The sequence below is a fragment of the Doryrhamphus excisus genome, chromosome 16 (genome assembly GCF_030265055.1).
Source record: "Doryrhamphus excisus isolate RoL2022-K1 chromosome 16, RoL_Dexc_1.0, whole genome shotgun sequence".
NCBI lineage: Eukaryota > Metazoa > Chordata > Actinopteri > Syngnathiformes > Syngnathidae > Doryrhamphus > Doryrhamphus excisus.
Genome location: NC_080481.1, coordinates 12693457 through 12709161, shown reverse-complemented (window position 1 = coordinate 12709161; position 15705 = coordinate 12693457). Strand labels below are relative to the sequence as shown.

The 15705-nt window shown below is 42.5% G+C and overlaps 1 protein-coding gene across 6 annotated transcripts in view; it reads right to left on the bottom strand.

The window, feature by feature from the left end:
* The window catches only part of LOC131104650 (IQ motif and SEC7 domain-containing protein 1-like), a 110380-nt gene that overhangs the window by 8644 nt on the left and 86031 nt on the right, over positions 1-15705 (bottom strand). For 4 of the 6 annotated variants that reach the window (XM_058052050.1, XM_058052049.1, XM_058052054.1 and 1 more), the window contains 9 exons: positions 6014-6293; positions 4684-5945; positions 4396-4557; positions 3372-3494; positions 2906-3072; positions 2001-2140; positions 1263-1292; positions 711-836; positions 520-619 (listed from right to left, as the gene is read on the bottom strand). In XM_058052050.1, coding sequence (XP_057908033.1) covers positions 520-619; positions 711-836; positions 1263-1292; positions 2001-2140; positions 2906-3072; positions 3372-3494; positions 4396-4557; positions 4684-5945; positions 6014-6293 — 2390 coding nt within the window. Of the gene's footprint in view, positions 1-519; positions 620-710; positions 837-1262; positions 1293-2000; positions 2141-2905; positions 3073-3371; positions 3495-4395; positions 4558-4683; positions 5946-6013; positions 6294-6643; positions 7239-12963; positions 13696-15705 lie in introns of those variants that run through there. The other 2 variants (XM_058052053.1, XM_058052051.1) reach the window with 2 other exon arrangements.

Genomic DNA, 15705 nt, shown 5'->3' with positions numbered 1-15705 from the left:
ACAAAAGCACAGTGGAGCGTCCCCTTTCAGTCACACAAGAGTCTGATGCTCTTTTATAACTTCATTATGACGTGATATCATTAAAATGTTTAATCATTTCTTCTTTTTCTTTCTCTTTGGGCTTTTTCCCTTAAGGGGTCGCCACAGCAAAACAATCGCCTCCATCCAACCCTGTCTTCCTCATGTCCTCCTTCACTACATCCATGAACTTACTCTTTGGTCTAGGTCTACGCCTCCTATCTGGTAGCTCTAAATGCAGCATTCTTCTACCAATATATTCGCTATCTCTCCTCTGGACATGTCCCAAACATCTCCAAGGCCTCTAACATGTAATGTCCCTCTGATGTACTTCTTCCTGATCCTATCCATCCTGGTCACTCCCAATGTGAACCTGAGCATATTTGCTACCTCCAGTTCCAATAAAAAATATGATTAAAATGTTTAATCATTTGACAGCACTAATTATTTAATAAAAGTTTCCACTTTGAGGAACCAACCACATTTTGTTGTGCAACTTACATTGATTTTCAAACAGCAGAACTTGCATCCCATAGAGCGAAAAGGACTGCCTGAAGCTGTACGTCACAGAGTTCTTCTTCTTCTGAAAAATCTTTGTCACCTGAATCGCGAGAATTGAATCAGGTGAGAATTGGTCTCCAGCAGAAAAAGTTTTGGAGAAAAACGGGAATATAAGAGAAGGTGACATTTACCACTAGAAGGTCATTGAAGAGGAAGATCTCCCGCTGATGCAGGCCTAGCTTCTGGAGCTTGTTTGGATCTGGCACTTCAAAGAGGCGGCAGTAACACACTAAGCGACGATGGGGCAGCGATAGAACCTTCCAGAAGAAAGATGGAACAGATGTTTGAATCCGTGGTCACAAATGCTGACTCATTTTTGTCCTACTACTCTGTATGTACAGTATGCTACATTCACAGTAATGTTGCTAGGCTGTTGCTAGGTGACAAAATCCTCCCTTATTAAAACATGTAGTTTTATTGACGCTGCTGATGGTTTTAATGAGTATTTTGGGTATACCACAGAAATAATGGGTGCTTTTTGTGTTCTTTGGAATAAGAAAAACTGCCATCTGTATTAGTGGTTAGCATGTTAGCCACACAGTCAGACGATCGGGAAGACTTGGGTTCGATTTTTTTCCATGTTGCATGCGTGGGTTTTCTACGGGTACTCCGATTTCCTCCCACATTCCCACATGTTGATTTGCAAATACAATTACATTTCATGAAATATTTATGCAACTTACACATCCCAGCCCATGATGGAGTGATCCAATCTAAAAAGGAGAAAAAAAAATAGTGTTTATACCTCTTCAAACATAAAAATGTAATAATCCTTTAGCTCAATTTTCAATTTCAAACTATAATCATGCTTATAGCTGGTAGAGTGTGAAATAATGTTGGCGGCAAAACAAAACAACCCCCCAGACACAAAGTGAGAGCAGTACTTGATGACTATCGTATTATTGTATTAGAGATTCCAAAGTATGCCAGTGTGCTCCTGGGAATTTAATTCCACCGCTAAGTGTGATGAGGGATTGGATTGAGCTCATCCACTTGTTACTAGTGAAGCGGAGTCCATCCCGCTGGAAACTAAGTGATGGTGAAAGCCAAATCACTCCCAGAGGCTGAATTATTTATTCACACTGTTAACCTTGACGCATGCAACAGACATTTTGGAAATGCAACCTCAGGGTGGAAGCTTTGATAATGAATACACAGAAACAAAATGACAAATGGCTGGTGAGTCAGTTGTATTCTGCACTAAGGGCACTGCAGTATTTTATTTTTTTTTAAGTTAAAATGTTTCTTTCCTCAAGGTAGGATAAGGTGTGCAGGATTTAATTGGACAAAAGCACTTTGATGACAACTCTGGAGGGCTTTGGAAGTATAGGTGTGAATCGAGGATGCACATCCACAAGTTTCAAGGTGAGCGAGCCATCTTTAATGTCAGTACCTTAAATACCGACAATAATGTTACTTACGGGTTTCTTTCCCACAATGAGCTTCTCAACCTTTTGGACTTGTGACACATGGTCTTCATTGGTCTTGAGCTCCCGCTTACGGATCCTTTCGTAGATTCCAACTAGAGTCTCTCTGGGTATATCTTCACCATCGTCCACACCTGTCACACAAAGAAGAGCTCGGTTATGCGAACCAGGATGCGGAGATGGTTCCTTAAATGTAATGGTAATGGTTTTATTTCATTTGAACATGCATCAGATTACAATTGAATGCATCACGTAATCAGTTCACAGTTCCACATGTCTAAAAGGAGTAGGAAGAAGCAAAGCTTATTAAATCCTACCCCTCCATCTGGTACTTTTACAATCCGTAACTGTTACATTTGTTCACTTCCTGCTTTCCATAATACAGTTTAAGCTTTTTTTTTTTTTTAAATAATGCACCTCGTACCTAAGTACGAGGTGATATGACCATACAATGACATAATGGGTACCATAGTAAGTGTCAATATAGTGATATATATAGCACATCATGACTGGTTCAAGACTCTTCATCCTTGTATTTAGCAAACATCAACTGCTTGTATTGTTTCTTGAATTGGCTCATCGTTGTGCATTGTTTGAGGTCCTTACTCAATCCATTCCATAGTTTGATTCCACATACTGAAATGCTATGGCTTTGTAACATAGTCCTAGCATATAAGTGTTTCAAATTTAATTAATAAATTTATTTAAATTTCAAGTTCTTCTCCGAGATATTTCTCCTCTCTTGTAGAGTATTAAAAGTATTGAATGACATTTTTAGGTAATTGGTTATTTTTGGTTATTAAAGGTGGATTGCGTTGAATTTGTTCCACACCGTGATAAGTGAATTGTTTATGATGACAATAATACGCATTCAATGCATGTTGGTATGCAATACTAACCCCGCAAGTTCTTGATGAAATCCTCCAGCTTCATCTTCCTCTCAGGTTTGACGTTGGGGCTGTACATGTCTGTGTTGAGGAGGATGATGGCGAACGCCAGGATGAAGATAGTGTCAGGGTTCCTAAACTGCCGCACCACTGTGGGGTTGCATATGCAGTACCGCTGACTGGAGACAGGATACATGACACGGTGTAAGAGCCTTGATGATATAATACATGAGGAAATTGTGTGAATAGTGAGGAAATGTGCTCCATATTGCTGAAAGGAACGGGAAGTGTGCATGATGCAAATGGTTCCTTTTTCATGCCAATACTCATCAGGAGGAACACCGGTGGCAATGGGTCAATAAGCATTTATCACAGTGTTATGAATACAAACAAGCCGAGGTTCTGTGGGCTTAATGTCCTCGTAAAAACTCAGCCACTGGGTATCATTGATTCTAATGAGCAGAACATCTGAGTGTACCTGAAGGCTTCAATGAGCCGCTCCACCTTCTGGGCTTCTCCCTGTACACGGATGTGGTTCTGAAATTTCCTGAGGGCCTCGTCCAGCTCCATGCTCTGGAAGTCCATTTCGTCGACCACACAGCTGTACAGAGCCCACACACAAGTAGAGAAAGGTAACGAGTGAAACACTCAAAACCATAGTGATATAATGCAACTATACGATATCTTGGGTCATCATTATGCGAGCATGACTTCATCAATGAGTTACTCAAGTCACACTGCTGGCTTGACTAACTTTTAACTTCCTACACTGCACAGTGATGTCTCATCTTTGCCTTCTATACCACAACCCAACATGTATGCTAAATTAAGACTCTAGATCAGGGGTCTCAAACACGCGGCCCGCGGGCCAAATGTGGCCCGCAGGACACTAGTTTGAGGCCCCCGCCTTGATATGAAAGTTTAATGTTAGTGCGGCCCGCGCAAGTTTGATATGGATGCTGTATGGTATCATGTACCCAGAAAAAAATATCACATTTGATTAATGTTCATGTTAAAGGTTAAATAACTGTTAATAGTTATCCTCCCTATCCGTGTGGAAGTGGTAAGTTTTTGGCTATTTAAGTTTAAAGGAAATAACTCGAAGGCTACCGTTTTAGGTCGCTAGCTCTCTAGTTTGCGAGTTAGCATGTGTCTCAAGACCCTGCAGTTGCGCAATATGTTGTAAATTAAATAAGTAATCTGAAAAAATAATTTGTCTACCCACCAACTATATGTGGTTTCTTAAGTTTTTATTATTTGCTGTTTTATTATTATTATTATTATTATTATTATATTTATTTATTTTTACTGATTGATTTTCTTTATTCTTGATTTGTTTATTTATTTTTCATCTTATTTTGTGCAGAAAAATAAAAATTAAGATATTTGAGAACAGTGGAATGTTTTATCAGAGCTTTTATTGTAGAAAATCGGAACCAAAGCACTGAAAAAGTTTGTATATTTTTCTGTTTTTAATAAATAAAACATAGTGTCCTACTCACTCCAAAACATCTCTGTTGAACTGTTTTTGTCGGTTTCCGAGGAACTCTCCGATCATTTGCCGGCTCAGGCCCTTCCTCTGAAGCAGGAAGTGAGCTACACCAACAGGTGTGTCAGGGATGAATCCTCGCTCGGTCAAGTACTGGATGCCCTTCTCTGGTTTCCTGATGAATACCACAAAAAAATACATCAAAACTCCATTAGGTAGTCTGAAAGTACTGTGCTAGTCTAGGTCCGATTGGATTAAGGTTGGATTAAGTGACCCTAAGACTGGTCTTACATGTTCTTACTTGTTAAAGAGATTTAGGCCAATGCGGTAGTGTCTCTTTCGAATCACATCATTGCTGAAAATGGGCGAATCCCAACTGTTGCGCGTCTCTTTGTGGTAAGTCTGCTTGCTGAGCGTTTGCTCTCGCAGGCTGTCCCTCGACGAGGACTCGGAGCTGCAGTTGATGGTGTCGTTGGAGTTGGACGTGCTGTTGATGCTGTCGTTGTCCCCGTCTGAAAAATCAGACTCCGACTTGCTCTGCCGGTTAGCTGAGCCGTTGATAGCAAGGTGGCTCTCCAGCTGACGGTGGCGGTGACGAAGAGGGGCGTCATCGTCCCGGGACGGCGCACGCGGTGGAGGTCCGTGGGAAATATGTTTGGGACTCGCTTGGGATGATGTTACTATGTGACCGTGCGGCTCGTACACAGGCGGCCGTTTGACCGAACCCCGATCAGAGCGATCGCTTAGCTCCGCAGAACTGTCGCTAGGAGGTTCGATGGTCAGCAAAGGAAGATGGTCCATTCTAAGACGCTGTTCTTGGCACTCCAGGGAAGGAGTGCTGCGACAGCTCGTATCCGTGTCACGACCCTCATCTTTAGAGTCAATAGGCCAGTAGTCCTGGGAGGAGTTGACTGAGCGCAACCGCAGGTCCGATTCCGTACCAGGGGGATGATCCCCTGACCTCGACAGAGCAATGGGCGGTGACATGTCGTCCTCGTCGATGAACAAAGTGACATCACTATAAGATGCCATTGTGTCATCATGAATGTGTCCGGCTGCCCTGCGATGAGATTTCACCTGATACGGTACCTCCCTGCCCACCTCGGGATCCGGGCCTTCATCCCCTTGAAGGCTACGGCAGTTCAGTGCATCGTCTATCGACTCTGCCAGAGATTTGACCTGCCTGGAAAAGGCGTCCTCTAGTTCCGTGATAGCGTCTGTCAGATCACCCTGTGGAGGCGGATGAGATGCCATATTGGCCTGCTGATGGACTTGTATATCTCCACATTCAGACTGCATCATTGACAACGGGGCGCCGTCCTCCGTCATGGACACCTGTCTCCCTTCAAAATAGGAGCTGTGTACTTTCTCTGCTCCCTCAAACGACAGCTGCATTCTCATGTTGGAGAGAACAATGCGTCTGGACATACGGTTCTCAGACATGGAGCTCCTGAGACGTTCAAAGTTCTTGTTCATCTGATACTGGCGGAAGGCAGTTTGGATCGTGCGAGCCGCATGCCGAGTTATGAATCGTCCACCATATTTGCGCTCGAGCATCTCCACCTACAGAAAAGACAGACAACGGTGCTAAAGATGTTCTCATAAATTGTTCAAATCCTTTCTGTCTATACCTGTTTGTCCTGGAGGTCAGCAGAGAGCTCATAGCTTTCAGAGAGCGAACGAGAGCGCTTGATGGCCTCTTCCTCCGCCTGCTTCCGGAGAATGGACTGCGAGTGCTGGAGCTTGGGCCGGCGAGGTCTCTGAGGCCCAGGTTGAATCCCGTGGCTGTAGAGAGAGCTATCAAATCGGTCTGGGCTGATGGCCAACCCATGGGTCACCGGGCCCTGGCCATAGCTGGCTCCTGCATCCAGGGATGGGCCGCTCTCATTGGACCGTCCGTCCCCTTCCACACTGCAAACAGATAGCGAAAGGATTGAGGGAGTTGATCTTTTGGCTAAATCAATACCTTTAAAAAATTATCTTTAATATCGGCTCGAAAATTGATAAATATAAGGGATATATCAACAAATATGTAAAAGAATGTAACTTCCTGATTGTATATGTTCACTAATAATGACAATTTTGGATTTTAAACACAGAAAGACTGATGATTCTACAACCTGATATTCAGTTCATTTCCATTCAGTTTTTACATTCAGAAACAAGATTAGCGTTCTCCCAAAAAGAACATCCAGTCAGCTGCGAGCTCATTGGACAACACAAGAAGAGATAAAGTGAAGAAAAAACAAGCGGTTACTCACTCACTCTTACATTCAGCGGAATTACAACGTGACTGTTTATTGCGAAAGGACCTTCTATTTTCTATGAACTGCCAACTCTTCCTCCATATCTTGTCCACCATTTTTTTTTTTTAGTCAAGTCAAGTCAGGTCCAGAGTACACGGGCTCCTCCAGGAAACGACCCTTTATCCCACCCAAAGAGCCAATCAGTGACTCTGAGGAGTTGCGTGATGTTTGCCAGAGCGCTGCCACACTGTTCAAGCGATCGTCTCAAAGTCCAGTTCCGAATAGAATAACAAATAGCAAATACAACATCAGCTGCCGCTCCGAAAAATGCAGCCACCGTCTGCCCAATAACTCTTGGCTTTGCATTTCTCCTGCTGCGTGGTACAGTGCCCTCCCTGTTTGGAAGAGAATGTGTTTGAGCTGTGAGTCGACACACCCCTACAGTGTACACAGTCCACTTCCTTCATTAGTCAGCATCGACATGCTGCAACAGCAGCCTGCTGTCAACGGTATTGAGGCCTGTCACCATAGCAAATTTGGCATGACGACAATTGTCCTATACATTATTGCAGATAATCGATATTATTGTCAAAATGACCCAGAAATAAGCAGCTTTACATATACACTTCCTTGATGCTATCCATGCCTCCGGAATTCCGAAGCTGATGAGCTTGGCTAACTTTCCTAACTGCAACTGGAAGCATTCCTACTAAATCCTCAACAAATTGCAATGCCAATTACACTTCAAATTGTAATACAAGACATTATTTTGTTTGCACAATTACACAGGATGTGGTGCTCTTATTTTGAAGGCCGTACGTGTACTACTGTGTGTGTTGAGAATGCGTAATAACGGTTAAGATGAGCCTTATTTCAAGTGGTAAAGGACACGTTGTAAACACTCACACCCACACAGCTGCACCAGCATGCTCTGCTAAACTAAGCTAACCCAGCTAGCTTCCATTCACGCTCCGAAAAAGGCTTTCCGCCAACTGTGTTTCTTTCTTGATGAGAGGAGAAAATGACAATATATCAAGGCTGACAAAATTATCAAGTTCATTTTTATTCATTGCGTGGCTAATTTATTTATTGTTTATCATGACAGGCCAAACAGTAACCAAAGCTGAGGCAATAAGAGAAGACGAACACAAGACAATAATATCAAGTGTGCTACCGTCAAGTAGCACAGGCCTTGGATGGAGAAGACCCCAACAGGTTTAACATTAATCACTAGTAGGTACAGTGCATGTTAAGTTGAGTGTGCATATTAGCACAGAACCACAGCTTTAATACAGCTGCACCAACACATCCCTGTGCAACAACCAATAATCGCAAGTGGGGGAGAAAAAAAAACAAACACCCAAGCCATTTCTCATAGTGAAATGCAGAGCGACGACACCCCCCCCCACACACACACACACACATTGCGTGCTATCACTGCACCACAGTACAGTTTCTGGTAATTTCTGGTATTATATCTTCATTATGAATTGATTCCTGACCTAAATAGAGCGACCAATAGAACAGCAGGTGCACAGAGGCGGTATAGAGACTCAAACAAACAAGACTCAATTGTATGACATACTGTTTAAGGGATAATGGGGACTATAAAACTGTCTTGTTCAAGCAAAAGAGAACAATGAAAACACTGCATTTTATGTATTTACAATGAGGCAAGTCAATATTATTGCAATGCACGTCACTGGGAGGTACCATTTTCGACTACTTTTCTAACATTCGCATTATACCAATTGATTCATGGCTCATTTGCATTCATTCATTCATTCATTCATTTTCTACCGCTTTTTCCTCACGAGGGTCGCGGGGGTCTTCGGGCGAGAGGCGGGGTACACCCTGGACTGGTCGCCAGCCAATCACAGGGCACATATAGACAAACAACCAGTCACACTCACATTCATACCTATGGACAATTTGGAGTCGCCAATTTTGGAATGTGGGAGGAAACCGGAGTACCTGGAGAAAACCCACGCATACACGGGGAGAACATGCAAACTCCACACAGAGATGGCCGAGGGTAGAATTAAACCCTGGTCTCCTAGCTGTGAGGTCTGCGCGCTAACCACTCGACCGCCGTGCCGCCCGGCTCATTTGCATATTGTTAGGATATTAGAAGAGAATAAGTTGCATCGGGACAAGCCTAAGATTTTGCTCACACTTGCACAGTACTGTCTATCAACTAAATATAAATTTGACCATGGTACCCTGACACGCCTGTAGTCTGGATCCCAGTGACATCACAGAGAGCCATTGTTACAAAAAAAAATATCTGTGCCATCCCAAACTCGTTGCAGGGCTCACTCACAGGGCTCAAAAAGCATAATAGGTTCACTTTAGCAATAAAATATGTCAGTGAGAGGGCGAGTTTCATTCAGAATATTAGATACATATATAATATATATTATTTGTGTTCTGTCGGGAAAGCGGCACTAAATATCTTTGCTTCCATTTTGTGCTGGAGGGTCTGAGCCTACTCGATGAGGTCAGTTTCTTATAGCTATGGAAAACAGGGAGAAATAAATGGAAACGTATGCAGCATGCATGTGTGAGCGTGCTTTAGACTGAAATGGATGTGGAGGGGAAAAGAGGGTGGGGAACAACAGCAGAGGAATAGGGCGGCATTTCTGGAGACTCCATAAGCTTCGGAAAAAAGTAATGGAATACTTTAAAGCAATAAATGTGAGAGAAATGTCTCCTTGCACACTTTCCCTGATAACAAACCCCCCTCCATCAGCAAGCAGTGGTGTGTGTCCCTCTACTGGCTTTTTTTTATCCACCCCAAGCTCGTGTTAGTTCCGATGTCGGTATGGATAAGCAGCTCGCCTGGCAGTGATTTGCAGCAACGGGAAGAATGAGCGATCTGGGCGGGCAGTTTTTCCCCCCCTCTCCTCTCAATAAATAGGCTCAGACCCCTTTGCCCAGGCCTCAGCCAATTCCCTCAGTTGGACCTGAGGGAGAAACATTCCTCCATCCCGGAAAAGAGGAGTCACATCTACAGGAGGTCTGGGAATAAAGGAAGGTTAATGAAGAGCAGGCTTGCAGCTACAGAGGAAGTATGAGCTGCTGCCTCTCAAATGAAGTAGCAGAGGCTTGAATTAGTTGAACCCCCCCACTTGACTCGCTACTAAATATCGTTCAATATGCAGCCTGATACAATGTGTCGGCTGGATGATTGCTATTCATTTACTGCGATAATTGCATCTCGGAAACCCTTTTCTAAACAGGAAGTCGAGCAGCCTTTTTGCCAGGATCAAGGAAATTGCAGTTAACTTCATGCTTTTATAAGTGACAGAAATGAAGACTGTAGCATAATTGGCCATGCATTTTAATATCTGGCTCATGAAATTAGGAGTGTGTGTGTGTGTGTCCAGAGAAGACTTTAAAGTGGCGGTTTTGAGGTGAGGTTGCAGGGGAAGTACATATGCTTCATGCACTGCTGGATGAGCTTAAAAGGGGACCTATTATGCTCATTTTTTGGCCCTTTGTATTGAGTTGTGGAGCAGCTACACACGGTAACCAGCACAAAAAGCTTTCTAGAACTTCCAGAATCTGCACTTATTCCAGATGTATTTCTTTGGATTTCGTGCTTCCTGCAAAAACGGTCTGTTTTAATTTATTCCAGGCACGCCCACTACGCTGTGGTTGGCCACACTCTCAAGTATGGAGGACTAACGGTGTTGTGCAGATAGCTGCTGAACCCAATTTTTATAGGAATTGATCAACGGTATATAAGTTGATGATAAACGCCGATTTAAAAATGTCCGCTTTCAACATACAGCAATGTATGTTGGATCTGGATGTATAGACTGGACAGTCCGAAGCTTCTCAAGAAAAGAGGTGACTTCAAGACGTCTCTCAATGGGAAGTAGCTTTTGATTTTTATCATTAGGTTTTGTAAAGCATCGAGCCACTGATTTTGGTGGCAAGTGTCTGTTAGCAACTCCAGACTTTGCAAGCTTGTAATTTGCAACCCGGTCCCTGTATGCACACTCTATACTGCTACGCAGACCACCTCTTTTGTTCCATTACTTAATAAATACAATTTAAAACTGATAAATAGTACTCTTCGACACGACCAAGTGACGTTGAAAAGGAGTCAGGCTTCAGCAAGTTTGTCGGCTAGTCCAACTGCATACCGGCCCATGTTCATAAAACAGTCCAGTGTCAAATGCTGTTGATAGATTAAAATATTTTACTTTTGCTGGTAGGGAATCAGGAACTCCAACTACTTGGACGTGATGTTTTACTTGTTAGGAATTGTAAACAAATGTACATCCGAAGAAACACTTCCTGGGAGACATTGCTAACATCGTAAATAGAGAAGCAGAGTGTATAAGGAAGCCCGGCAATCTGTGACATCACAATCGCCGGTGTTAAGAGTGCCCTCTGTAACCGAGCTTTCAGAGCCATTCCAAACTTTTTTCAGGGTTCACTTCCAAATGCGGAAACCTCACTATCTGAAACTTTGGCATTGTTTAACACGAGAACACAACATTCTAATTACGTAAGAAAATAGGTCCCCTTAAAGAAGTTTAACTTGAAAAGTTAAACAAATACAAATGCAATCCAGGTTCCCTGCCCTGGTCTGTCTACTCACACAAGAACTTTTTTTTTCCATGACACTTGGCAATACCTCAAAATCACAATTCTTGACCGACACACGCAGACAACTTGTGCCTTCCAAAGACAACAAAAGCAGATGTTCATTCTCTGCAGAGAGCTCATAAATAAAAATGCATTGCAGCGGCCCTCACAAGCACACGTAAGGGGAATTTGTTCCTCAGGTGGAGAGGGTACGAGACCGCACAACATGCTAACCAGGCTGGTAGGTACAGATTCACAACAGCTTACTTTGCAATGGCTATAAAAGGAAAAGCAAGTCTCTCGTGATCCAAACTGGGATGCTTAAAAATGAACTGTAACAAAGTTGACTGGAGTGCAAAAAAACTTTGGGTACCTCCACAAATCCGAAACTGACAAGCATCTTGAATGAATGCGTCAGCCTCAACCATTAAAACAGGAAGGTTTTGAATTCTTAATGTGTTGCAGAGCTACACAACTCTCAAGTACATATACAGGACTGGCTTTAATAACTCATGTTTTTGATGTGTTCCACTTAAATATGTGTATATGCAGATGTTTAATATCAAATGGCTCTGAATGCGGTCCAGATGTGGCATTTTACTAATAACATAAGGAATCTTTTGGTGTCAGAACACCAATTTCTTAAAAAAAAAAAGTTTTTACAGTTTGTGAAAATTGTTAAGGTAGTTTTCGAACTAATTCAATTTAATTTTTTGGTGTGTTGAAAAGGTATTTCTACAACCTCTAAACTCAGAGGTCACCCGATTCAGAATTTAAGCAAAAGTCATACAAAAGCTCAGCAGCGACATGGTCCGATATTAATTTTAATTCCAATATTGGCATAAATCTTCATGATGGGCATACTAATTCCTTACTTCCTTTCTCCAGCATTACAACATCCCTCCACCAAGATTAGCAAACATCTGTGTTATTCAAGTAATCCTCCCCAAACAGTTGCAAGACAGAAAAAAAAACACAAACAAAACTAAAGATACCAAAAATAGTGACGTTCATTGACAGATATGACATCACTGTTTACTTGAGAAGAACTGGCTGTGGATGGTTCTGATTTTGCCCGGAGTGTTCTATCATGAAATGAAGGCATTGTGGAGAAAATCTGTAAAAAGTGGGCTGTCCTGTTACTAGAAGTTATCGCATATCCATATAGCTCCCTAATTAAGTACCAGACCTCATTCTGTCTGCATCAAGGCAGGCCTCCTCCTCCCTCCTGTCAAGACTCAACAACAACAACAACAACAGTCGTCAGATGTCATGATCTCCCAGTGTGGAATAATGAAACCATTCTCCATGTGTTCTCAGCACCTGCCCTTGAGGATATAACATTTTTTTTTTTTTTAAAGCACACAGTCATGTCCAGGAAGCGGGAGGGACGCGACACGCCACAGGAATGCCCTTCAGCCGAGCAGGGAAAACAATCCACAACTTGCATATGGAGTCAGTACAGTGACACTAAACACATCATGACGACATATAGTGACTCAGAAAAGCCATTCAAAGTGAAATGTTCAATTTATTCGAACAAAAGCCAAACACAAGTCAAATTAATGTAGATAATGGAAAACTCACTTTTAAAAACACACTGCTGTTTAATAAACAGGACTTTATGAGGTCAAAGTCATCCAGTGACAACACGACACCCACACACACACACACAAACATACGGACTACAGCAAAAACAAAACAGGTTCCTATTTGACTCCTAGTTCTCTTACCAGCCATTCAGTTCCAATTCCAGCAGGGACTGCGTCTTCTCAGAGTTACACTGCAAACACCACATGGCTGGCGGATACCAAACATCAGCGTCTCAACAGTCCTGATTGCCGCCTAGAAGCGTTCTCTACTGGACAAACACATCTCCAAAGTGCCATCTGGTATTACTGGCTGTAGCTCCATGCTCCGTATAGACATAGCCATCCCTCGGCTAGGAAAAAACTGCTCCCAGTGGAAGGTAGGCGGACATGGTCGGTGTTACAGTAAGTGACAGTCGGTAATATCTGACTGACAGAGCACTTTTCATTTGCTCTTTCTTCCTCTGTGTCCTCGTCACGCCGGGCAGTGAGGAGTGTGGGGGCGGAGGCTCGGGACGCCGGGGGAGTGTGGGTTTCTTGCCAGACCCCTGAGTGCTATGGAAGAGGGCGGAGTAGAGCACGGGACAGGACAAGGGGGTGTGAGTGTAGCTGGGTAGAACGAGAAAGAAGACGATGAAAAAAAAAAAACTAACCCTCATCCTGAAGGGAAGGGACACACACGCAAATGACCCGGAGGCAAAAAGGATGCAAGACAATCAACCATTTTCCGGAACGTTATCAAAGAATGGGAAAACCGGGAAAAGAAGAGCGGGATACAAAATAAAAAGACAACATATAAAGTGATGTACTAGCTGATCTTATTGGGTAGAGATTGAAGCACGTCGCTCTATTAATAGAACCTCTCAAGGCTGAACGGTGATGAGAACTAAGAAAAGAACTAGAGTGGCTTTAGTGTCTTATCTCCAAAAATATGAAATAAAAAAAAACAGTGGAGTAGCACTTTATTCTTTTTTCATTTGTTACCAATTTCACACACCATGCATCTCTGCAAAGATCCCAAGAATGTCCGTCCGCATTCACGCTGGCGGTTGACCCCTTTGACAGACTCTGTTATGGAGACAGAGTTGAAGACTAATCACCCCTGAGAGAGAGAGAGAGAGGGGGAGAGAGGGGGGTTGGGGGCAAACTGCCCCCCTGAAGTATTTTCCATCTAATGACAACAGGCACAGGAAACTGGAAGTTTATAGGAGCACCGGTCTATGCTTGTGTAATTAGTGGGCGACTTCAAAACACTTGAACAGGTTAGTCTAAAGGAGTCATGGTGATGATGTGCACTACGTGGCTGAGACGTCCATTTTTTGGGGGGGGATCTCAACCCCCAAAAGACTATAGCTGCTAATGCTAAAGCCCCCGAAGAGTCAACTTACATATCTTGCTACTCACACAACCCTTTCACTCTCAATCTCTTTAATACCAAAGTCTGTAAACAACATTACCCAATAGAAAAAAATACGTTATCCTAAAATATAAAAACACTGATCAAGTTCCATGTGCAATATTATTCATACTAATGCCTCATATTTCATATTCAATTCGCTAGCAAGATCTCATAATGTATCGTATTTTCCGGACTATAAGTTGTACTTTTTTTCATAGGTTGGCTGTTCCTGCGACTTATACTCCAGAGCGAATTATAAATGAAAACAATTGTTATGTTAATTAATGTTAATGTCATTAATGTTATAACTTGCCTTCCAAGATGATGTAATGTCTGTTTTGGTCAAGTAGTTTGTAAAATAAATTACCCGCAAAAAATGCGACTTATGTATGTTTTTTCTACCTAATTATGCATTTTTGGCCTTGTGCGAGTTATACTCCGGGTCGACTTATAGTCCAGAAAATAAGATATATACTGGTCATATATTTCATACATTTCATATTATCTTAAACTGTATTTGTATATAATCCTGGGAAACTTGTTAATACTTTTAGGTTGTTTATATTGTTTATTTTTATATTGTTATTGTTATTTTTTTGTCCTCTTTGCTGCTGTGCAATGCAAATTTCTCCACTGAGGGACAAATAAAGGCATATCTTATCTTATCTTAAAAGACAACTAGGATCAGAAAACCAGCAATAACAAGAAATATCAGAGCGTCATTTTGACATTTATAAGCCCCGCCCCTGTTATAAATGTTTCAGTGAAAATTCTGTCCGGAAAGCTCTGCAACAATGATAAAATTGAAGGTAAATCCGATGTATTGGATTGTTAGCGACTACTACAGTGGAATTCTCCGTCTTCCAACCATGCCTAGTCATCCCGTCTGGAAAAGGCAAACTCCATCTCCTGGGTTCTGCATCCATACTTCTTGGCTATGGAATGATGTCACTGAAAATTCCAAGCAGAGGCCCTGGCTCATAAAACAGCATTTCTGAAAACTCAATACATATGGTCGCTCTGCATTTCTGTTCCCGTTTCACCCCCCCTTCGCCCTGCCCCCAAGCCCACACTTCCATATGATGGAGAGTCCTCCCTTCTTTTCTTTCATGAAGTAAACGAGTACTCCTGGCACCAAATGAAGAAGGCACATGAAGGTCAGCTATGAGTAAAGAGATGCAGCTCTATAATGTATTAGACTGCAAAGAGAATTAAATCAAACGGTGCAGCAAAAGATAACAGGAAATGGCAGCGGAAGCACGTAGCTTCCTGGAAACTTGGGTCACAAAAAGAGTTTGGCACTTCTTAAACTGTCGACATGAGATCATGCCCCCCCCCCCCCTTTAACATTATCTGTCTGGGACCTGTGCTAAGGAATGGAAAATAAATAGGAAAACTTAAGCCTCGCCTGGTCTGGAAACAATTAGAATGCCTGATGTCATAGTTTGATACAAAAGCATGCTCAGACGACCGTATAGCAGGAAGAA